Raw genomic sequence first — 24,548 nt, 5'->3', positions numbered from 1 at the left:
TCATTGATTCATAGTGGCAAGCGTTAGAACTAAAAATTAAGTGCTTTATAATTGCTGGGAAACAGCTAGAGATAGTGCTTAAAGCACCTTTTTGAGGTGGAGGAGGCTGAGAAGCCTTGTGCAATGGAACATCACAGACTACAAAGGACCAGTTGACTCTCATTTTGCCCCAGTGCCTGTCCATTGCTTGGAATAAAAAAGTAGGCTGCAAGTCAGACAGGTCTTGTTATTGGCAATGTTCCTGTGACTGTTCACCTCAGGGTAATCAGATTCAGAACAGGGCTTCTACACCTATCTCTTTGCATGGTAAATATTTCATTAGCTACTGAGATATCTAACTACTGATTTAAGAATGGAAATACATTTTATTGTCTTTGTGGGTTTGTGGCTGAATGAATACAGTGAATAGGTTATTTTAACATTATTTAGTAACATACACTCTAGTAAGGGATTAGAGTACAATTCTGACAATTCCTGGCCCCAAATATGTCTTGATTTTGCCTCCTGGAGATATTTTTTTTCAATTGAACTGTTAATAAGCTAGATCTGTCAATTAACAGATTTTTAACTATTCCTTACCTTGAGATCCTTAATTTTCAGAAAAAGAAGAGCTATTTGCTTGTGGCCTAGAACAACTCTCTCTGTGTTTTCTCTTACCACTGTCCACATTTTTAGGACCTTTTCTACTGCTTTCCCTTGAGACTTACCTCATTTTTGCATTTTTTTGTAGTTTTTTAAAAAGATAATTGCATAATTGTGTCAGAATTAGTGAAACTAGGGTCTAATTAAAGTCAAAGTTTTAATTATAGAAATATATGAAATGTCAGACTTGCCTCTTTTAAGAATAATTTCATAAAAATCACTTAGGATACTTACATCGACAATCAAGAAATCTAGCCAGCACCAGGCATTAGTGAAATAGGTTTGAAATCCATAAGCTACCCATTTGAGAAGCATTTCCAGGATGAATATATAAGTGAAGACCTTGTCAGCATATTCTAGCATGGTTTTGATAGTTTTTCGTTGTTCAATGTATATATCTTCAAAAGCCTGTGAATCAAGAATGCTTTTATTTTATTTGAATGGCTTGCCTCCACCCAAATACTTGATAAAATTCTTAGTAGAATGCTTGGCACAAAGCACTAATTTGATAAATATTGGCTAGTATCAGACAAATGTGGAACCAGATGAAATCTAAAGACTAAAACTAATGGAAAATGTTGGCAAGAAAACGTCAGTATCTTTACTGATTTAGTTTGGGCTTTCTTCTCTGCCTCTCACCCCAAAATCTGTATCTCAATTACTTCTACAAAGACATGCTCTTAGAGAAGTAATATGAACTCAGAAAATATCTAGATGTTCTGTTAACGAGGGATAGACTTGGCCTATTCCAACCTTACTTTCATCAATTCTCTGAATGATCTGGCTCATTTTGAAAGAATAAATTGATTAGACATAAAAAAATACACTTTTAGTCCATAAATATTACTATGATTATTTGGGAGAACTGGATGGGATTTGACATGGAAGGTAATGTAGTTACAGAATGTCCCTGGAAATGGTTGTCTCAGTAAGGAAAACATCTGTTAGAAAAGCACCAGACGAGAAATTCCATCTGGCTGCTCATGGTTCTAATTTATTCTGTAATGAATTTTGCATAGTTAAACCCTGGGTGCCAAGCTCTGCAAGGTACAAATACACCTCTTGTTTTGCTCCTTAAACTAAGTGTATGCTTCTGGTATTTTTGGAGATAAGCTGTTTCACTAGAACCTGATTCTTGCCAATAATGCGTTACACTTACCAAAGCACCACTACTGAGAAGGATCATGAAGACAATGAAAGTCTCAAACCAGTTGTGTTCAACAATGCTGTAGCAGGTTTTCCGCAGATTCCACCAGACTTTTCCTTTGCCTTCTTCTGTACTTACTTGACAGAATGGAAACTTTTTAATACATCCTAAAAGATAACATTAAATATAATAAATTAGAAATATATATTTCAATCTTAAATAGGAAGAAATAAACTTTGTTCCTCCCTCCCCAGTCCTAGTCTCAGATCATCATTTTATACAGCAACTGGCTACTTCATCCCTTAGTTATCTTCAGCATCCCTCCTGTATAGTGAATCATTCTCAGACTTACATATCAGCCAGCTACCTAGAATCAAAGAATTACTTTACCAAGAGCTGCTTGAGTATAAATGGTTCCATTCTTTAACCCTGCTTAGGATCTGTCTTTGCCTCAAGGCCAATCATGGACAAGAACATCTCTCAGGTTTGGGGAAAAACTGCATATTCAAATTGTTTATTCATTTTTTGATGTGATCCTGGATTTTTACACACTTCTTTTCACACAGAAAATTCCCCTGTCTCCCAAGGTATCATCCACTGTCAGTTTTCCCAAGCTATTTATTTTCAGCCTCAGTGCTTTTCTTAGTCACACCTATGACTCATCTTGTCAGTCAGTATCTCTCTTCCTTTGTCCTACCTCTCTTAGCTTTCATGTTATTTCTAAACTTCCATCCACTCTTCTGCTCTGAGTTACTACTTATGGGATTCAATCCAATCACACTGAATCAGCAAACCTTTATTGATTTGTGTGCTAGCCACTGTACTGGTCACTGTGAGAATAACTGCTGGTCTCCCTGACAAGGCTCTAGAGCACATCTATATCCCCAAACAGCTCTGGTCACAGCCCAAATTAACCACATTTGAAACTGTTAGAGATGGAGTGTAATTATTGCAGCATCTATAAATCAAATCACAACATTGCCAATGAGGTCTGAAGGGATTGCTTTATCAATAATGAGATGATGTTCCAGAATGCCATTTATCTTCTAGGGTTCACTTCTCCACATTCTGGAGGATGAAAAAAAGGACGTGTCAAATTATCTTAATTGTCCAGGCACAGTAGCTGCTATAGTATAATCAGGAAATACAGATAAATTAACTTTTTGGAAGAAAAGAGGAAAACAAAGATAAATATGCCTTCACCATTTCATTGAAATATTTCCTTCAAATGAGGTATATTTAGTCTCTGTAAGGAAAGAAGGGAGATTGCATTTAACCATATTAGAGCTTGTTTACCTTCAGTAAAACAAGCTTCTGGCTTAAGGTCTTCCTCGGGTTCAATTTCAGCTTGTTCACCTTCTCGGGGCAGAGCAACATCAACTGTACTTCCTTCAGATGAGCTGATTGCATTTAATTTCTGGAAACAAAATCGCATTGCAAAGATGTGATTTTTCTCCCCTTTTATTCAGCTAATTTGGAAATGCTCTGTGATGGTGTGAAAGAATGATGGTGGTAGTGATAGCATTTGACTCTGTTAACAGTACTGATAATTGTGTACTAATAATTTAACATACTTGAAGTCCTATTGTTTAAAACAATGTAACTACTAAGTTGATTCAGACAAAAAATGGTTAGACAGCATTCAATGTGGGTGATTTGGAAGGGAGTGATTTTACTGATTAACTTGTTTATGATCTCTATTTGTCTATGGATGCCATATGAAAATAATTTAATACATCAACACTCAGGCCAAATCAAGAATAGTTTGATAAAAGTTTGGTATGCTGACATTCACTATTGATTATATTAATTAAAATGCTTCAAATCAAATTGTAATTTCCACTCTTCAATGGAAATTTTCAGAGGGCAAAGAACATTACCAGTTGTCTGTAACTACTGTCCATGTTTCTGTAATTTTAGAAAGGAAGAGTGGCACATTAACATTAGTCACAGTCATTATAGTTCAACTTTGAGCTATATTTTTCTCTGGCTTACATAATTTTCTTTTTACTTTACTAGCAGAAAAATGATAGATCTCTCTTTCTCTTTCCCTTTTTTGAACTGCTTAAATGAATTCAATACTTGCCAAAGAATTCTAAGCGAAATGGAAATTTCTTCATAAATGACATTGTTCAAAATCTGTATAGACTTTCATTAGGAGCATATTCCGAATTCAACATGTGATCAGGCTGTGAATTTTTCCTTTAAAAAAATTATTGTGACATGCCACGTGGCTAGGAAGAGCCACTTTAGTGTTGCAAGAATAAATATCTAATAAGTACTCTGATACCACTTGGGATGACATTATGGATGTGCAATGCTTTATGAAAAGTGATGCAAAGATATGACATACAGCACAACCCAGGGAATGTAAAACTTTTAGAATGAAAGAACATGGACATGTTAATGGTTTCAAAGGCCCCATTAACTTTAGTAGCTGAGTGATAGGGTCACTCTGCCCTAACCCTCTGAAAGAGTTAATGTGTTACTGAAAAATACCTGGATAACTCCCTAAGCATCAGTCATATTGGAGGAAATTTGGCTCAAAATTCTTGATTTTTTGAAATCACCATGCAAATGTAGTTTAATACTTTATAACGTGAACATGGAAGAGTAGTGTCCAGATGATATTTTCTGTGGTATTACTTTGAGGGTGACGTTAACCATGTCCAATTAAATATATTATGAAAGTTACCCTAAGTCAAAATATAATTCTATAATAAAATGTCTCCTAGTCTGGAGTATGCTAAAGAGAGGCTAGGCCATCGATTATGGCCTATGGTTCTTAGGATCATTAGAGTACAAGAATTTTTACCATTAAAATCCTCTACTTTTTGGAGAGGTGGAAGGTAAAGACGTATTTTATTCTCTCAGGATTTTTCTGCTTCTTACAGCCAGAATATCTTTATTCTTTTAAGAAAATCCCAGGAAAGCTACTGCTGGATAGAATTGCAGCAGCCTCTGGTATAACCAAGAAAATACTAGATAATTCTTCCCTTCCAATTTCATTGGTGGTTTATGAGTTGGACACTCTGACATTTGATGAGTGGCAGCAATAATATCCACTGTATAAATAAAACCAGTAAGAAACCAAATTATTTTGAGGTTAGTTATAAAAAGCTTCATGTTTCTTCTTCCTTTTGGCCAATCCAAGCTGAATAATTTCTTCTGAACCTGGTCACGATCCACCTTTTCCATGAAGCCTTTCTTTCTTATGATTTCTCCATGCTAAATTTTATAGAACGTTTTGCCCATAATACTTGTTTGCTTTGACCAAATAGTCTCATAAATATATATATATATAAATTATATATATACATAAAATTGTATATTTATGTACATACATACATATATATTAAAATGTACACACATACACAAATATACATCTATACACCAAAAGATTCAAGCATAGAATAGACACTAAATGGTTATGTTGAATTTATGAAAAATGAATAATTGAATGCATTTTGTTATTACTCTTATAGAGAGAATTATAGCGTTTAGATAATTTGATCTCTTCATTTTGATATGTAACTCAATTGTGGCCTTTGCAGAAGTCTGTTTAGTTGTATTAGAAAATGAATTTTCTTAATGAATAGGAATTATTAATGATATTTTAGTGATAAAAACACATATTTCCAAAATGTTTCTCTAAAATATTGGCAGACATTCAATAAAGAAATCTGAAGGAAGAAAGTTATAAGTATATATGTATACACACGCAAATACACATATACTTTTCCATTTGAAAACTTTAGAAAATATACTCACCCTTCACTTCTTATTTACCACTGTTAATACAGTTGTGAAATGTTCAATTTTTTGCATTATAATTCTCTGCCATGTATTACACAAGTGTCTTATATTTAAATACAAATATTTAAAGCAAATCCTTTACAGCACAAGTGATGGTAGCCATTAATCTGAATGGCAATTGTATCCACCATTTACCAAGTATTGACCTCTGGATGTATCTTTGTTATTGGAACTGTCTTTAGATTGTAAACTTTTGTGAATGTGTTTAGTATGTTAAAATACAAATAATTTCAATTTTCTAAATAGCTATGGAGGTAATGTACATTGTAAAGCAGAGAGGGTCCGTGTGTGAGTTAGTTTACCTCTATCTGCCTGGCATTATGAAGCATAGCATGTCTTTTGAAAACAGACAAGGAAAAAAACTCTGCATGTATTCTGCTCTTCTCAAATGAGCAGAACCAATTTTACATGCGGAATTGCTTCACCGTTATCCAGGAGTTTTTCTGATTATAAGGATAAGCTCATTAACGTTATGCTCTGCAAAACTCCTTAAGGAATGTTTAGACAGAGACTTGATGAATCAAGGTTTAAAAAATAGTTGGTAGGCTAGTGTTTCTGCCACTGAAAGTGTTTTGTGGGAGGCTCCTTTTCCTATGAAAGTTGGCATAAAGTTAATTCCTGCTAGTTGGAGAGTCAGGCTTATTCATGGTATAATCTTCATAGGCCACACTTTTGTCATAAGAAGGTACATATACTTTATCCTATGAAGTTATAAAAATATTGTATCAACTACATAAACATTTTAAAGTTGTGAATTTACCTACATTTATAAATTAAAGCTTAGACTGTGTTCTTATTAAGTTACAACAACTTACCAATTAAGATATACTGCCTGATAAGCTTTAGTCACTGGAAACATAAAGAATTTTACTACTGTATTTTAAAATTTTGAAATTTAGATCCTAGAAAACTACTTAAGCATTTAAAATTCTGTACATGGATATAATACTATCTTCATAATCTAAACATTTCTAATTAAGTTCAACATTTTGGCATTCATACTCTGGTAGAGGGTAGTTTGTCATACATTTTGTCATAACCATACCAAAATGACTTCCAAATTTTATTTAAAAACACATAACTGATTTAAAAGCAGGTGACTGATGATAAATACAAAGAATAACTTACTTTCTTTAAATTGCCATAGCTGTGCTACTAAAATGATAAAAAAAAAAGATACCTGAAATGAAATTTTCCACATTAAGGAACTTGATGACTATACTAAATAACTAAAATTAATACTTGTTCTGAAGTAGTTATAAAAATGTAATTAGGTATATAGGCATAACAGTAGAAAGCTTCCATATAAAACCACATAGTACAAGCTCATCACTTGTTTTCTTGTACTGTTTTCTCCCTATCCGTCCAATATTTTATGGCACTTAAGGCTAGATTCTTCCATCCCTTGTAGAAACTACTGAGTCTACAGAGGGATGATGACTTATGCTCTACAAATGCACACTGGAAAGCAGGTTTGAAGATGCAACATTCTCCAGGCCTAATTCAGCCACAGGAAGCATGCCTGGCTGAAGCAGAAGCCCGGCGCAATGCTGTGGAAGCCGCACGCTGGTCCAAGAACCATGTTCTCAAAGACATGGTACCTGAATGTGAAGTTTTCAAGGTTAGCTGCAAATACTACTTGTAAGAAATGACAGAATCAGCACCCAGAAAGGCCATTTTCCCCTGATAACATGAACTTATATAGAAATCCCCCCTTATGGCGAATATTGCTCAATTTTTATCCAATTAAATAGTGAAATTTAACTTTCAGAAATGGAAGAGAATGTTAGCAACTGGCCTACTTCCACCGAAATGCGCTCACATTTCATTTATTTTCAGTCAGCTATCAAATGTTTGACTCTCACAAACTGCTATATGATTCAAAAGGCAAAAATAAAAGATTCAGCCATTACAGACTGCCTTTAAAATCTAGCCATTTCTTTCAGAATTTCTGGGTTTTGTCTTGAAAGTAAAAGAAGAAAATCTTTTGGTTACACAATCTATCAGGGCCTTAGTCTGATCTTTTGGATATGTATATCCATATCTTGACTGATATTTCATTTGAAGGACAGGTAGCCACACAGTGAGATCACTGGGCTGCATATCCAAGGCAGGAGGAACACGACTAAAACCAATAGCTCTTTTTTTCTGGACCACTTATTGAATGGTTAAAAATACAAACCATCTCTATTTAGTTTGGCCTTAACATATTTTAAATGTGTAACACCCCTGATGCACCTTTTATTTTAAAAGAGCCTTACTACGAACATAATATAGGAAACTGACAATAATTATATGGTAGTTGAAGAATAAGGTAAAAGGACATCCAGCAGGCAAAAGAAAAAGCTGGTTTACGTTAAGAAGATAATACAAAATTTCCATCTAAACTTGCCTTAATTTTTATTTCAGCAGAAGTACACTGAAGCACCAAAACCTTTCTCTAAAGGTCGAGATAGGTTTAAAATGGCTATTCACACTCCCATCTGTGCCACATTCAGTTTCTCAGAGAGCATTTGGAAGACACTGAGAACGTAACAGAAATAGGAAGCTAGAGGTATTCTCCCATTGCTCTCCAGATTCTGAAAACGGAGCACAGGGCCTTTTCTAGAAGGGTACGTGCTTGGGACCTTAGTCAAGCATCATTTTCAAAGTTTCCATAACGACTTTGAAAAAGAGGGAATCCTGTTATAAACATGGTGTAAAAGATAATTTTCCAGTACCATTTAATTCTGCCCTGCTTGTGAAGAAAAAATAATCAGATTTTCTTCAATGACTAATAATCTTGTTTTACTCCTAAAACTAAAAAGTCATTTTAAGTAAAATTACATAAATCACCAGGGGCTGTATTTTAGAAAAATTTTTATTTATAATTTTATGTCTGAATTTGTTTCATTTTACAGCTAATTCTCAGTTATCCCTAAAGAAGAAGAGAGTATGTATAAATTAAACCTACAGACAAACCCCAAGCTCTAATTAGGTTTTTTTTTTTTCACCAAAAGCCTTGAAAAGTGCTAATACTCATGAACTTTTCACTTTTGCTTTTTAATTTGCCTTCAAGAACACTCACTCTGGGGAATTCCCTGGTGGTCCAGTGGTTAAGACTCAGGCTTTCATTGCTGTGGACCCGGCTTTGATCCCTGGTCAGGGAACTAAGATCCCACAAGCCGTGTGGTGTGCCCAAAAACAAACAAGCAAGAACACTCACTCTGGCTGTGATTCCAGTAACAGGAGAAAGTTGAGTCAAGAGAATAAACTAAAGATTTATTTCATCCACAAACCTACAGCAATTTTTGGAGATATCCTTTATTCCTCATAAAACTATAATCAATAATTAATAATCCAAAGTAGGAAATTTTCCAAGTCTCTTTTTTGCCTGCTCAGTTTTGGGTAGAACATTTAGGGAGAAATTAATGTAGATCAGAGAAATTTAAAAAAATGGGTACACTGAACCAATTACTTAATATTAAGATGCAATGAACTTTTCCTACCCTGTATCATGATGCTTTTCATTTTTTAATTACAGTGATCATTTAGGGTTTGGCAGACACATGACTTAACAACTTCCCCAAACTACATGAAAATCCAAGATATGTAGTGCCCAAATGTATACAGACTATGGCCCTTCATATCCAAAATCTCATGATCACCTTGCTCTTTTTTTTTTAATGGAGGCTTTCCCCCAAAACATGAAAGCAAACATTTCTATCTGGAGCACATGAATTGGATGGGTTGAAAATTATATTCACAGATCTGAATATAATGATCTGAAAATGGCAACACTGTCAAACAAACCCTGTGAGGCTCATTTTGGTAATACAGTTTACTTATAAGGGCTGAATCAACAACAGCAAAAAGTTGTGGTCTTATTTTAATGAAATAAAAGCAGAAAAAAAAATGCATCCTCTCAAGTTCTTAACTATTTCGAACTTTAAACATTTCTATCATGTTTTAAAATAGATATAAATCCTATAGAGCATGCAATTATTGCTTTTAAAAGCCTAAACAGACTAAACTGGAAAGTCATTAACAGAATCAAAAACGGTGTTGGGACTGCCCGTCTTGCCTGACCATGCTGTGATGTGTCACACGATTCAGCAGAGAGCAGCTGGGCACGTCTAGCACTTCCTTGCCATGGCAGGGGAAGGAACGTAGCTGAGTAGCATGCAGGCCAGTCAAAATTTATTTAGAAAGTGATTGTACGTGTACAACTTGCTTGGGTAACCTGGGTAAAAGTGGTGGCACGAGCCTCTGGCTGGTTAAAAAACACCAGAGTTTCATTCTTGAAGGCTCCAGCTTGATTTTACCCCTGTGAGAAGTAAGAATGGTAAGCAGTGAAGGTCACAGTATGATATTCCTAGATTGAGCTTTGGAATTCAACTTCAAATATGCTTCTTAAGAGCATTTATTCTATATCCTTCACCTGGGAAGACAATGAAAGCTTTCAAGAACTAAATTGTAAAAAATCCATAATTATATAAAAATGTCAAGAAATCATGTTTATATAAAAACAGAATTCTACATTATATCTTGTCATAAGATATATACAATCCCAAGGTTTTACAAAATAAAAGGATCACTATTTTGAAATTCATACCTTCAATTTCCTTAAAATTTTTTTCATGCAAAACTGTATGTTCGTTTCCATACCAGTCTGTTTATGTTACTGGTGCATATAATAGATACACATATATAAAATATGTATTACATAATATAATAACAGCAATTCATATTTTTATCTCTAAAAACTTCTAGAGATCATTTCTCCCCAACTGTGGTATAGCTAGATATTTTGAAAATGAATGGAAGGAATAGAGCAGCTAGAGTTTTCAAATACTATCTAAATTAATTTACTGCCTCTTCTTAAAGCAGAAATGTGTTGCAAATTTTTTTTTCTTTTCTTTCTTCCTTTCTTTTGAAATGTATCATTCTGTTAGGTTTAACTTGTATGATTTTTCACTTTGTCAGCAAAGAGAAAGGATATTTTGTGTCCCCCAAAGCACAGCCCAATGTTCTTTATCTACTTGTGTTCAAAAAACTAAGAAGTGCGAACCGATATGCCACTTTATGGATACGTTATTTTTAATTTGTGTGTGTGTGTGTGTGCAATAGCTAATAAAAAAAGAACAACCCAGCCAACATAAATGTGAATCTGATATGTGACCTGTGTTCAATGCCAGCAGTTTTCAGAAATTTCAGATCAAAACTGAACTTAGCTGGAATTTATTTAAATTTATTCTATAATGCTGATTTTTACTTTTATTTTTGAAAACAGTGTACAGTTGACCCTGGGACGACACAGGTTTGAACTGTGCAGGTCCACTTACACACAGATTTTTTCCAATAGTAAATACTACAGCTACAGGATCCTCAGTTGGCTGAATTTGTAGATGTGGGAGTGCAGATACGAAATCATGTATATGGAGGGGCAACTGTAAATTATACTCGGATTTTCAACTGGATGTAGGGTTGACACCCCTAACTCCTGTGTTGTTCAAGGGTCAACTGTACTTTTAAACTTAGTGTGAGCATACGTGAGAATTGCCCTATTATTCTTTCAAGGATTTTCTGGTACTAATTTAAAAAATCATCCACGTAAAACTTACTGCTGAATTTAATTTTACTGTGCAAAATAATTTGAAATTTTATCCTAGCTTTACAAAAGTTTTAATTTTATATTTACTTTTAAGTATTTTCCCTCTAATATATCTGTATACTTTAAACAATTTTATTACATTCTGTAATTGGATTCCATGTATCCAAAACTAGCTTGGAAGAGGACAGATGATTATTTAAAAAAATCACCCAACAAAGAATTTTTGTTCAGATAATAAAATGTTTTCAAGGACTTGAAAATGAAGACATTGTATCTCATTGTTCCAAGTTTATGATTTTTTAGTCATTAAAAAAAAGGACATGACAATGAGGTAGTATTCTCCTAAAGCAATAATTTGAAATATCTGTGGACATCATAGAGTTTTTTTTTTTTAACATCTTTATTGGAGTATAACTGCTTTACAATGTTGTGTTAATTTCTACTGTATAACAAAGTGAGTCTTTGAAGTATTCTGGAAACCAACTTTTTGGTAAAAAGAAATTAAGATATATCATTTCCATGAGTGCAGTGAGATGAAACCTATGATGTTAACATAGCAAATGTTTCTCTGCCTCTTTGGCTTTTCTATCTCTTCTTGACCCCAAGCTAGTCTTGTCCCGAGTCTTCCCTTATTTTCTCTTTGTAATTACTTCTTTAGGGAACTCCTCTATTTTCAAGGAATCAGATAATTATGAAATCTGCGTTATTAAATCTATTTTTAAACCCTGACTGCTCATTCAGTCTCTCATTCTCACTATATCCCACTTCTAATTCAGTATGTCCCAATTGAATTCTTTCTCTTCCCCCATAAACCTGGTAACCTTCTTAAAAAGGCCATTTCAGACAGTTGCATCACCATTTTCCCAATTTCTCAGATTCTTTACTAGGTTGGTCAAAAGCCAGTTAGTCTCAGTTCCCATACTTATTACCGTAGCGCAGAATTCTGTCACCTCATTATTATCAAATGATTGTTACCACATTCCCCAAGATAACAGTTCTCACTCTAAATGGTTTTACTTATTGCTATCAAATAAATTTTCCTAAAACATCACTTTCCTATTGCTTTTCACCTGCTTAGCACCTTATTGACTATGCAGCCAATTCCAAGCTCCTTGACTTACTTCAAAGACTGTATAATCTGAAACTACCTTACTCACCCATACATATTTTTCCAGTCTTTTCAACCAATACTTTATACATGCTGATTATTTCACTGCTGCACCTTAATACTAAGCTCACTCTAACTCTGGCTTTTGTTTAGTAAGTTTCTGCTTTTTGCTTTCTGTTCATGTATTTGACCCACATTTTGAGGCCTACTTTAATTTTATCTCTTCCGTTTAACAATTTGCTATGTTCTTGCTGTTCTCAATACTTGTATAATCTTGTATTCAGTCCTACAGGATTAAACTTTTTAATAGGTTTTTAATAATTTTGTGAGTTAGTATTAGCTTCCTCAAAGATGCTGAGATTTCCCTGAAGGGGGTTATGTTATGAATCTCTCCTTTAACTCTTCCTTACCCTTAGTATCCAGCAGAGTGCTGAATTCACAAAAGTGCTCAATAAATGCCTGTTAATTAATTGATGATTTTCTTAAATAAATCTATGTCAAGTGATGGAAAATAAAATTAGAATTGAATTCTTATTTTACCAGAATGAGCAACACATAAATTAGAATTGAACTCTCTAAGTAGACTTTGAGTGGAATTTCGGAGAAAGAATGTTATACCTCATTTTGTGTGTATTTTTACCTTTTTCAAAATATTTTCAAATTTACCATTATAATATATCTCAGAAGCTCTGAAATGCCTGAAAAAAAGGATCGGGAGGCTATCAGTTGTGACACTGTCAGCTACTTACTACTTATACAAATTCTGTTGACATATTACTAAAAAAGGAAAGTTCCAAAATATGCTCACAGAATCAGACATCATTTGTCTGATTCCTATGGTGTCGCTATTTATACCCTCATGCTAAAACCTGTCTTTTATAACCCTGTGCTAGACTTAACTTCCTACTTCCTACTGGTATATCAGAAGTCTATAAATAAGTAATAATAAAAAATTTAATCCTGTTCTGCACAATGCAGAATTGCAGAATTAATACCACTAAGCTACTATCATAGGATCCTGTGCATTTTAATCCTACAGGAGGAACAATTTCCTTTCTTTTCTTTTAAATAAGTAGTAATATGACAGTAAGAACAGCTTTCCAGTCTACAGTTTAACTGTAATCCTTAAGTAGAGTTTTTTTTAAATAGTTCTTACTATTTCCAAGTTAATCTGGAAGGCCTTATAGATTTGCTCATCCTTGACTGGGCAAAATGTAATCAGTACTACTTTTAATTTCCTAATATGTGTAAAATTTTAAAAAATGAATAATACTCTTATCATAGGCAATAAAAGGTTTAGAGGAGAACAAAAAGTACACAAGACTTTCACATTAAAAAAAATCATAGCAAAACTTAATATATTATAGAAAGTAAGGAGATAACACTTTAACAATGATCAATAAAATATGGTTCATTGTTATTTTTTCTAAAGAGCATAATCGAATGCAGAATAGAATGTATTAAATAAAATCTGTTTTTTTGAAGGTCACATCTTTTAATCAGACTTTCAAACTATCAAGAAGATGAATATACTAATTATTCAGAATGATGATTTTCTGTGGAAAGTTGGAATTTCAATGGATGGAATTCTCAAAAAAGAATATCTCATAATTTTCCAACATTACTGTATATATGACTTTCAATACACTTTTTAATAATGCATATAAGCACAATAAAAATACTAAGTAACTTGTGCATGGTTTTTATAGGAAATGCAAGAAAAACTTTAAAAGCATTCTTACCTCTTTGCTTTCTTCTAGTTCTGACTCACTGCTGAACTCTTCAGTATTTAAGTTTTCAAAGTCAGACTCTCCAACAGCAATTGGCACTGTTACAGTGAGGCTGGGATTATTTATGAATGACATATAGTCATTTTCATCGATTACATATTTTTCAACACTGCTTCCAGTACCTACACCACTGGTGGTTCCATTCCCATCCTTAAGATAATTAAGCTCTTTGCTTATTTCAATCCCAGTATTATTGGACACACAGCTGTCTATTTTGTTGCCTTCATGGATTTCTATACCTTTTGGCTTTCTGAAAAAGGTTTTTTGGAAACACTCCTGTATCTTATTTTTCACATAATCAATTCCCTTTTGCATCCTTCCTACTGCAATCTGGAGATTGTTCATTTCATTATCATCATCAGTGGCAGCAAGATTGTCTGAGCTAAATGAACTCAACAATAAGGCCAGAAAGAGGTTCAGAACCTAAAAGAAAAAAAGAAAATTTTGCTGTATTAATATTGAAGTATGCATAAACATAATAGCTTAAACAGGGAACTCATAGATCTTTGCTAAAATTAATTCAACAGCTGCTTCTTGAATGCTTACTGTATTTCAGAAACCTTGTCTTAATCACACACCATTTAAAGAACCTGAAATCTTCTACCTGCTCTAAGGACAAAATGGTAAAACAAGCACCCTTCCTTTCAAACCGAGAGGGACAACAGGAAATTGGAGGTTCTAAGATTTAAATTGTGTCTACTCAGGGTTGCCAGTGAAAAGACAAAAATCCCGTTTTTGTGGTTTTGGCCAATGAGAAAAAAAAGAGATATTTTCATTTTAGTCATTTTACTGCATTTTACCAGTTTGTCTAGGGAATGTCTAGCTTCATGTGTGTAAATAATGAATTTATCTGTTTAATGGCCTGATGGATATGTGTTAAAACAACATACCTGAAATACAAATTCCATTGTCCCATGACCACAAACTTTTATAGCAGCAGAAATTACTAAAGGCGAATTATAAAAGGTTTAACACATTTCTCATCAGTATACTTTGAAATATATGTGTCCAAATAGTTCAACAGATGGAGAGAAGTCTAAAATTATTCCAGGGTTTAGGCTGGACCCATATAATGTAAATTACTTTTCTTTTTACTTTTTTTTTTTGCAGAAAACATGAAGAAATCTCAGTGTATCATTTGGATACATGGGGAAAATATTACCCAATTAACTGATAAAATATGAATAATAGAAGAAGAATTCATTATAGCTGATACAAAATAAAATTTATTTATAGTAATATTTTTAGCTTGAAATGTAGTTACTGAGTTTCAAAATATGTTACATGGTAGGAAGACTCTTGCTAAGCCAGAACCCCAGTTTGTTGCCTTATTTTTATATCAGATTTATTCAGAATCTAGAGCTTCCTTATTTACTATTCTGAAAAAATTGCACGTCCACAGGTATCCCACAAACATTCTTTTAAGCAGTCTCATTTGAAATGTACTTCTCAAAGGAAAGGTTCAGTATGATAGCATAAAGAAACACTCTGACCACACATGATTGAAAAATGTAAGCATTAAAACACATAAATATACAAATTGTGCTTCTATATTAGTGCTTTTAAGTCAGAGCTAAAAGTAAGTCTTTTAAATCTGGTCAGTGTTTATACATGTGCATAACTTAAACCTCAATAATTTATTTTCCTTTAATAAAGCAAATTCAGGGAAGAATATATTTCCAAGATGTTTGGATAATTACAATACATAGCTAAAATATAATGCACTATTTCATTGAAATTTGTCTTCAAAATTTGGTAGTATGCAACTTATGCCTCTGAGTAAGCAAACAATATGAACTATGTATGTGTAAAGAACAGTTTTAATAGTCTTTTGTTTAGAATTACTGGAGATTGTAACCTCATCAAAATAATAATAGAATAAAAATAATTCAGGCCATAAAAAATAATATTAGGACAAAGTTAGTCTTGATAAAAACATTTTTTTTGAAGAAGGAAAACTAAAAACTAATATTTTTGTCCCTGGACTGTCACGGGTATACCTCATGTAATCCTCACATAAACCATAAGATTTCAGTTCTGTTTTTACAGTTTCATAGTCGGGGAGTTTTAGGCTGAGAAAAGTTAAGCAACTTGCCCATGCTCAGAGTGCTAGTACTGGGATTTGAGTCTAGGTTGTTGATGATAAAACCAGATGTGTCTGCTGCATCAGGCCACCTTCTTAGCCACTGTCTGATCTTGTTCTTAATTATGAGCATTTGTAATACATACGTACCACCAGGTTTCCAATGACCATGACCAACATGAAAACAATAAGGCACATGGTTTGGCCAGCGACCTCCATGCAGTCCCACATGGTCTCTATCCACTCTCCACACAGCACTCGGAACACAATCAGGAAGGAGTGGAAGAAGTCATTCATGTGCCAGCGTGGGAGTTGACAGTTACTAGAGATCTTGCAGACACATTCTTTGTAGCTCTTACCAAAGAGCTGCATGCCGACCACAGCAAAAATGAAGACGATGATGGCCAACACCAAGGTGAGATTACCTAGAGCCCCCACTGAATTGCCAATGATCTTAATTAGCATATTCAGGGTGGGCCAGGATTTTGCCAGCTTGAAAACTCGAAGCTGTAATCAAGTGAAAATATACTCTTAGTAGTAGTCACAATATAATTTTAAAAGTTAGGTAGACATCATTTTATCAGTATGATACTATATTGTAGTCCCACCTCTGAGGAATATAAAATCTCAAACTATACTAAAATTCAAATCCAGAAAAAAGTGTTAATAATACTGGAATTGTAAATCAAATCATAATATCATTTAAGTGCAAATATAAGAGAGAAAATATTTCAGAAATGAGAAAACATTTCTGATTCATCAACAGATATATCCATGAAAACAAATTAATACTTTGATTACAGACATTTGTGAATTTAGCAAGCTAATGTCACCTCCAACTATATTTTCGAGAGTAAAAAGAAATATTAAAAGTATGAGGTGTATATATATATATATATATATTTTTTTTTTTTTTGTGGTACACGGGCCCCTCACCGCTGCGGCCTCTCCCGCTGCGGAGCACAGGCCCCGGACGCGCAGGCCCAGCAGCCATGGCCCATGGGCCTAGCCGCTCCGCGGCATACGGGACCCTCCCGGCCCGGGGCACGAACCCGTGTCCCCTGCATCGGCAGGCGGACTCTCAACCACTGCGCCACCAGGGAAGCCCTGAGTTATATATTTTTAATGGACACTTATAATATAAAAGTAAAATAAATTAATTTGATAAACTTAAGGAAAAGCTTCTTTTCAATTTGAAAAATACACATTTTACTTAATTTCCAATAAAATTTTGCATATTTTAAAATAATTTTTCTTGCTAAATTCAAAAAAATTTGTTATACCATTGTCTAAAGTGCTAATGGGATCAAATGTTTTCCCACATATTCCTTTAAAGTAGTTACCACCAATATAGGGCTTCCCTGGTCGCGCAGTGGTTGAGAGTCTGCCTGCCGATGCAGGGGACACGGGTTCGTGCCCCGATCCGGGAAGATCCCACATGCTGCGAAGCGGCTGGGCCCGTGAGCCATGGCCGCTGAGCCTGCGCGTCCGGAGCCTGTGCTCCACAATGGGAGAGGCCACAACAGTGAGAAGCCCGCGTACCGCAAAAAAAAAAAAAAAAAGTAGTTACCACTAATATAAGTAAGGTTGATAAAAAGATAAGATTTATTGGGTATAAAGTTTTTATTTATATTTCTTTAGAGACTTTAAAGCAAAAAAAATTTTTTAATGAATTTAAAACATAATTTTAGAAGCACATGTGTGTTTTTAAATGTGCCTTACATAGTTAATTATTATGAAGTGTTTCAACCATTTTTCATCATTCTTGATAAACAGTCACACTCAGCTTTAAAGAGAACATTTATATATTTTCTTAGAATATCACACATACTGGTTTAAGTTTAAAATATCATTGAGGTAAAAAGCTATAAAAACTATACACATTGATTCATTTTTGAAATAAGTATTTTGCCAATGAAAGAATATAAACATAGTCTATGCAGATACCAGTCTGAACGATCTCAGTACAGACAGTCCCTCCACATTTGCCAGGCCAAGCTCCATTAAACTAAGGCTGACAATAATTCCATCAAAGATATTCCAGCCCTCTTGGAAATAATAATATGGATCCATGGCAATGATCTTGAGGACCATTTCTGCTGTGAAGATCCCAGTGAAGACCTAAAGTAAAATAGAGATCAGTACTTCAAGCATTGAAAAAGTTTTGACACTCTAAGAATTTGTAAAGAAGTTTAAACAGTTATGAGTAAAAATACCTAAAATTTAAAGTGAAGAAATGTGACAAATGGATATACAAGTTTAGCATTTTTTTCAGGGGAATATTTTAAGTGGATTTGTGTTAGTTAATGAATCTGCTAGATTTCCAAGACAATGCTGATTTGAAAACATTTCATTGTCCACATTTGAAATCCGATACTAAATAATAGCTACTGAATTATTGCCTTTTTTGGTACCCTATGTTTCTACCATAATCCCAACCAATTTTTTTAAGTATTGCAATAAGAACAATTTATGTATTATTGGAAGTCACTAAAAAATTACTTCAAATTAGTAAAAACCATATTTTGTTCTTCATTTTTATTTGTTTTTAAGGGACATCATCTTATTTCTATAATTTTATAAACATTCCTGAAATAAGAGTGAGTTTGCCACAAATGTTTTATAATAATTATCTCTGGATTTATGCCTCAGAATTAAGGTTAATGGATAAGTAGAGCAAGGAACTGCAGATTCAATTGAAAGCATCAGGAGAACATTCTCAGTATGCATACACCCAAAATTAGGATTAATAAATTATTTGAGTGGCTGGATGAATGTCTATTTGAAAATGGTTTTGTTTTTTAATTCAAAACCACAGGCTAAGACGCCCAAGGACATGAAGAGCTATGAAATTATTCTTGCGAAAAATCTTTTAAAGCAATTATATTAACTATAGGTAAAAGCTGCATATTATGACTAAAGTCAAGCTTACCACTTACCAAGGTAAATCAGCCTTTACCTTGAAGGAACTTTGTCAAAATAACAGTATCAAAATTATTTGGTTTCCTAAAATATATTAATTAAAGGAAATCTTGTTCTACTCTTACAAAGTGTAATTGCAGCCAGCATCTCATTTTCCCAATCACAGAAAGACCTAAGGGAAATACCCATAGCAGAAAAGATAGCTTAACTTCAGTTCATCATTCATTCACTCAAATAGAAGTAAAATGTAATTCAAGCAAGCTTAGTACATGAAAATCGAGATATGCCGGAATGCACATTAAAAAGTGATTTTTTTCATTTATAGAAGGACTTACCCTGGGGTATTTTTTCCCTGGTGAATGTAAAATAAGTTCTGATTTATATGAATTTTATTTCTTATATAAAGTTTTAGGAGCAGCTACTATTTGAAATACACAGCCTGATTATAGAAATATATGAGTTAAATTGAGTTAGAAACAATCCAGGTAAATGATCTACACATATCTCTTCCTACAGAAAATCATAAGGTGAACTTTTCAGCTCTTCTGAAATGACTAGAAGATGTCCTGCATTTTAAAAACCCATACCTTAAACTTACATTCTTTCATCTAAAATTTAATCCCAGCATGAAATTCTCTTTAAAAATAACATTTTAATTACAATTTGCAGTTTAATGTCATAGCTATTTATCTCTTTAAATGCTTTCAGTTTAGGCCCTATAAATCATTGGGATTGTTTTACGTACATTTTAGTCTAGTTTAGCATTGTCAGTGATTAAGAGTTTTGAAAAAATCTTTCTCATTCTAGCAAAGGTCAACTGAGGCTATTGATCATGATGCTTATGTTTATAAAATTTTAAAACTCCATCAAAAAATGCTAAGAACACAGAGAACTGCAACCCCTGGATATGGTTATGTACATAAATCCGTGTATGGTTTATAAACATACATTCTGCTGCCTTTGAATTTCTTTATCATGAGGAATTTTTAAGACTAAGACAATTAATAAAAACATACTGAATGTTTATTGTTTGGACTTAGCCTAATTATAATATATCTTGTCTTCTGAAGAAGCTTTTTGTGTTTTGAAATTTTGGATTATATGTTTCTGTAGCCATTCATTCATTAATAAAAAATTGCTGAGTACTTACTAGACGTTGTACTAGGCTTTGAAAATGCAGTACTAATTAGGATATACAAACTGAGAATGCATAAACCTAATTCATTTAGGCTGATAAATTTCTTATGGACAATACATCTATAGGCTTCCTAAGCCAGCTTCTTTAATGAGGAGGTAAGTTCAGTGAAAAGTTTCTAACCTATTGTACGTGATGACACAAGACAATCAGCAAAAGTGTAAGTGCTAAAGGTGGGGATGAGAATCAGCCTGGGAGTCTGGACCAAGAGTAAACAAATTTCAAGCATTTTGTTTTGGGGGGTACTGGGCTTGGATGATCAAATGTTAGGGCTTAAGGTCTCAGTTCAGGGATAAGAAAGTTTCCTTACTGAGTATTTACTTAGAGAGGAAAGTTCTGTTGATACATACATTAAAAAGATAGAAATGTTAGTTCTAAAGGCTCAAGTTTGAATATCGATCAGTTTGCTCCACAGAACCTCTTCTTGTCCAGACTGACATTCCACTCTTCTGTAGTGAATTTGACATAACTGTAGCCGCCTTTCGCTCCATTACTATTAGCTTCTTGTTTTAATGGTTTTAGTTTTATCATCCTCATGCCTTTTGGATTTGTATCTTTAAATATTTGTTGTTGTTGTTGATTCTTTTTTGAAGGATGAAATTGAAATATATTTAAAGAAAAATGGTGGGACATCATTTAACATTTATGATTTTCTTTTATCTCATCTGTCAGATGAGGATAGTGAGATGTTTCATCAGGTCTGTGTTTAATATTCTTGGATTTCTATCAGTATTATATTGCTTAGCAAATTTTATTACAAACTGTAGTGTACACACAATTATTGTTACACAAGAACTTTATTAGTAGTTGTTAGAAAGAGACGAGAAGGCAGTTTTATATTACACTAGGAGAGGAGTTAGATGGCCAAATAACACTTCTTCATTGATGAGAGTGGCTTCATAGGTGAGGTCTAGAATTTGGCTCCCATGGTTTTATCTTTCAATAAACGAGCCATTTTTTTCCTTCAAAAAGTTATCATGTCCCTTTCCTGAGATTTTGAATTCATATCCTACACCACACCATTTAATTAAAATAATTTTGCTAATTATGTTTCTTTAGACTTTTATTTGCAAATAGCCTGTAAGATTTTTAGAACAGGTACCATTTTCTAAGTTCCCATCTAGGTCTAACAGAATAAAGGGATATCATGGACCTCTAATCACTGGTTAGGAAAGTTATAGTAAGAAAAATAGTGTAGGAGCTACAGATCTCTATCAATATTCCCTGAAGAAAAAGTTACAGGTTAGTTGGAAATGTTTGTATGATGAAGAGGTTATCTAACCTACTATGATTGATGGAAGATTCCTTGCTTATAGAATCCCTAAGATGAGTGCATGGGTTTTATAATGGTTAAAACAAAATTTAAAAATGAAAGCAAAACAGAGCATCTTAGAGAAACTCAATAGAGATTTGAGGTCTCTTGATACTCAAATTTGATCAATCCAATCAAAAGGAAGTGATGTAATTTTTATATGCTCCAGAAAGAGGAAACAAAAAGGCACATTGATCTAAGTAAAGACTGGAAGTTCCACAACTCTTTTATGGAAAATTCTTTTGTTATCAATTCAACCAAAAAACTCGATGTCCTTATTTGTAAGGTGATATGCAATCATTTGCGTAGTAATAAACTAGTCCATAGAAATTTTAAATTTATTTTAATGAGAAAACTGTAAAATCCCCACAGAATATGCGATGTAACATCCATCCATGGAGTATAATATAAATCCAAATTCAGCTAAGTACCCATGCTATAAGGAATATATTCTCTCTTTTTCTCTGTGTGTATATATATTATATATATATATATAATTTTTCTTATATAAATATTTATTATAAAGCTTGTTGTGGGTATAAAATAAGATATGTAAAACTATGAAATACTTTACAGATATACAACATTATTACTACTACTCATAATGAGCTTTTAGCCAATAGTAACAGTCAGTTTACACATTCTCTTATTCCTAAGGTTAGAAATAGTTAAGTCTGTTCTCTGTCGTCTACACTCTCTGTCTTCAAGAGTCTTGTTTTCCCAACAGTAAGCTCAGCTTATGCATGGTTCTACCACAAACAGTCAACCAGTGGTAGAACCCCACTTCCCTACTTCATTATCTCCATCACTACTCAAAGTTACAGATTTTAGAATGAGGGACATCTAGTCCAACACATTGTGCTCATGAGAAGGAAATACTTGTGACTTTTTTAAGACCACCCAGATATTTAGCATGGACAACTGGATTTGGACCCAAATTTGTTGCTTTAGTCTAGTGCTTTTCCATTTGATTGTCCTATAATCCAATGTCTCTTATCCTGTCCCTCCATACTCAGTTGCTTCAACATTGAAATTCTATAAAACCTCAGTTTTCTGCTTCACTCTGACAAATTTCCAAAATTTTCCCTAACTGTTCAACTTCCCTAACTGTCTAATATCCTGGGAAAAATACAGCAGCTAGAGCAGAACTATTTTCCGTCAGTATTTCAAAGAAAGGTTAATAGCATACAGAAGAGGAAGGAAATTGTTTATTGAGCACGTGCTAGATGCCAGGCACAGTGCTACGTGTTTTCACATTATCTCATTAGATCTTCACAGCAACCTGGGAGATGAGTATTATTATATCCATTTCAATAATAGAAAACAAAGACTCAGATTTTTTATCAAACTTGTCCAGATGCTTCATTATTAGTAAGGTCAAACCCAGTTCCACCTGACTCCAAACCCATGTTCTTTTATGAAAAGATGCTGCATGATGCCTTTTTGGGTAGGAAACAAGCAGTTGGTTAGTTATCGAGCTACAACCATGTAAACGCTCTGCAAGATACAAAAGAAAAATGGGATGTGAGCTCTGCCATGGAGTAATTTATAGTGGATTTTGTTTAATATTCAACTAAGTTCTATTCACAAATGCATTAGGAATTAAGAAAAAGTGTGTTTGATATGGGCTGAGTATCATATTAGAGGAGATGAGGCTTCAGTTGGACCTTGAAGAATATGAAGAATTGAGATGAAGTGATTTGAGTTGGAGTACTTTAAATGTGAAGGTAGAGAACAGTGATATACTATCCTATATGTAAGCATATAAACATTTGTGTGTTATAGTGACAAGGCTGTTCTGATAAGACTGCTGGTGGTTGGTTAGGAACCAAAGGAAAATAAGCTGGTATAGGAAGGATGGAATCAGATAGGGAGTTTTGAAAACCAGTTAAGAGTGTTGAACCACAAATATAGGCAATAGATACTTTAGCAAGATGAAAGCATACTGAGTGCAGAGTACTAGAAATATGATTTTAATAGTAGTTACAGGAGTAAAGAAGTTGATACCTGGAAAAAAAGAAATAATGGGTCTTCATATAAAATTGTATAAATATATAAGAAATAAAGAGAAAGTAAGTCAAATGGCTATCTTCAAAGCTGGAAGGCTCTTTGAAGTTGGAAGGCTACTACTAGAGGTAATACAAGACTAAATTGAGATTTTTAGGGCTTTCAGTAAATTGTGAGAAAGATGATATTTCAGATGTCTCATACTGTGTTTAAAGTTATCCTGGAGCAATGATCTGTAACTGTTGGAAATACAGGAATGGAACACAACTTACTCTATAATTGTAGATAATACCTAGAGTTGTTGAGTACATAGTAATATTGAGTGAAAAACATAGCCTTACTAGGTAAAAGAAGAGAAGTCCAGACAAGGACGCAGAGATAGAGTGATTGGAAAGATGAAGGAGAAATCATCTCCTTCCGATGAAGGAGAAACTGGAAAAAACAATCAGTATCACAGGTGTCAAAGATGAAGAAAGTGTCAAGAATCTGGTGGGTGTTCTATAATGCAGTGAAGTTGAGTTCTCTTATTGGAGTAGACATTTATGCAACTGTCTGCCCAGTATTCGCTTTCTTCTTTCTGTTGGGAATAGTTCCTCCACCTGTGTAATTCCTAAGGACTGCCATTTTCACATGACTCCACCCTCGCCAATGCTGATGAAACCACAGGTGAGCATCTGACCCAGGTTATGCTGAATAGAATCCTATCACGAGAGTCTGAGCTGGAACTGAAAAAGAGATCCAGTCTTTTTCCAGTGCAGAGGTTACAAGATGTAAAACCAATGAGCTATGGCTGATCATGTTCCTGACCTACAGAGAAAAGATGCAATGAATGTTTGGACTATATCCAGTCCCTTGGTTAAAGGATATCCTGAAGCCCATCCTGAAGCCCAATTGCAAAATTACCCTTCATATGTTTTGGTAGTTCATCTTTTT

At 33.9% G+C, this 24,548-nt stretch overlaps 1 protein-coding gene across 6 annotated transcripts in view; it reads right to left on the bottom strand.

The window, feature by feature from the left end:
* SCN3A (sodium voltage-gated channel alpha subunit 3) overlaps positions 1-24,548 on the bottom strand; it is a 112,855-nt gene that overhangs the window by 22,451 nt on the left and 65,856 nt on the right. For all 6 annotated transcript variants that reach the window (XM_060302340.1, XM_060302343.1, XM_060302344.1 and 3 more), the window contains 6 exons: positions 18,127-18,300; positions 16,330-16,686; positions 14,049-14,519; positions 3,086-3,206; positions 1,802-1,956; positions 877-1,050 (listed from right to left, as the gene is read on the bottom strand). In XM_060302340.1, the coding sequence (XP_060158323.1) occupies positions 877-1,050; positions 1,802-1,956; positions 3,086-3,206; positions 14,049-14,519; positions 16,330-16,686; positions 18,127-18,300 (1,452 nt within the window). The remainder of the gene's footprint in view (positions 1-876; positions 1,051-1,801; positions 1,957-3,085; positions 3,207-14,048; positions 14,520-16,329; positions 16,687-18,126; positions 18,301-24,548) is intronic.

This window comes from Globicephala melas, chromosome 7, assembly GCF_963455315.2.
Source record: "Globicephala melas chromosome 7, mGloMel1.2, whole genome shotgun sequence".
NCBI classification, from domain to species: Eukaryota; Metazoa; Chordata; class Mammalia; order Artiodactyla; family Delphinidae; genus Globicephala; species Globicephala melas.
The sequence above is the reverse complement of the archived record's forward strand: the minus strand, read 5'-3'. Positions and strand labels throughout refer to the sequence as shown.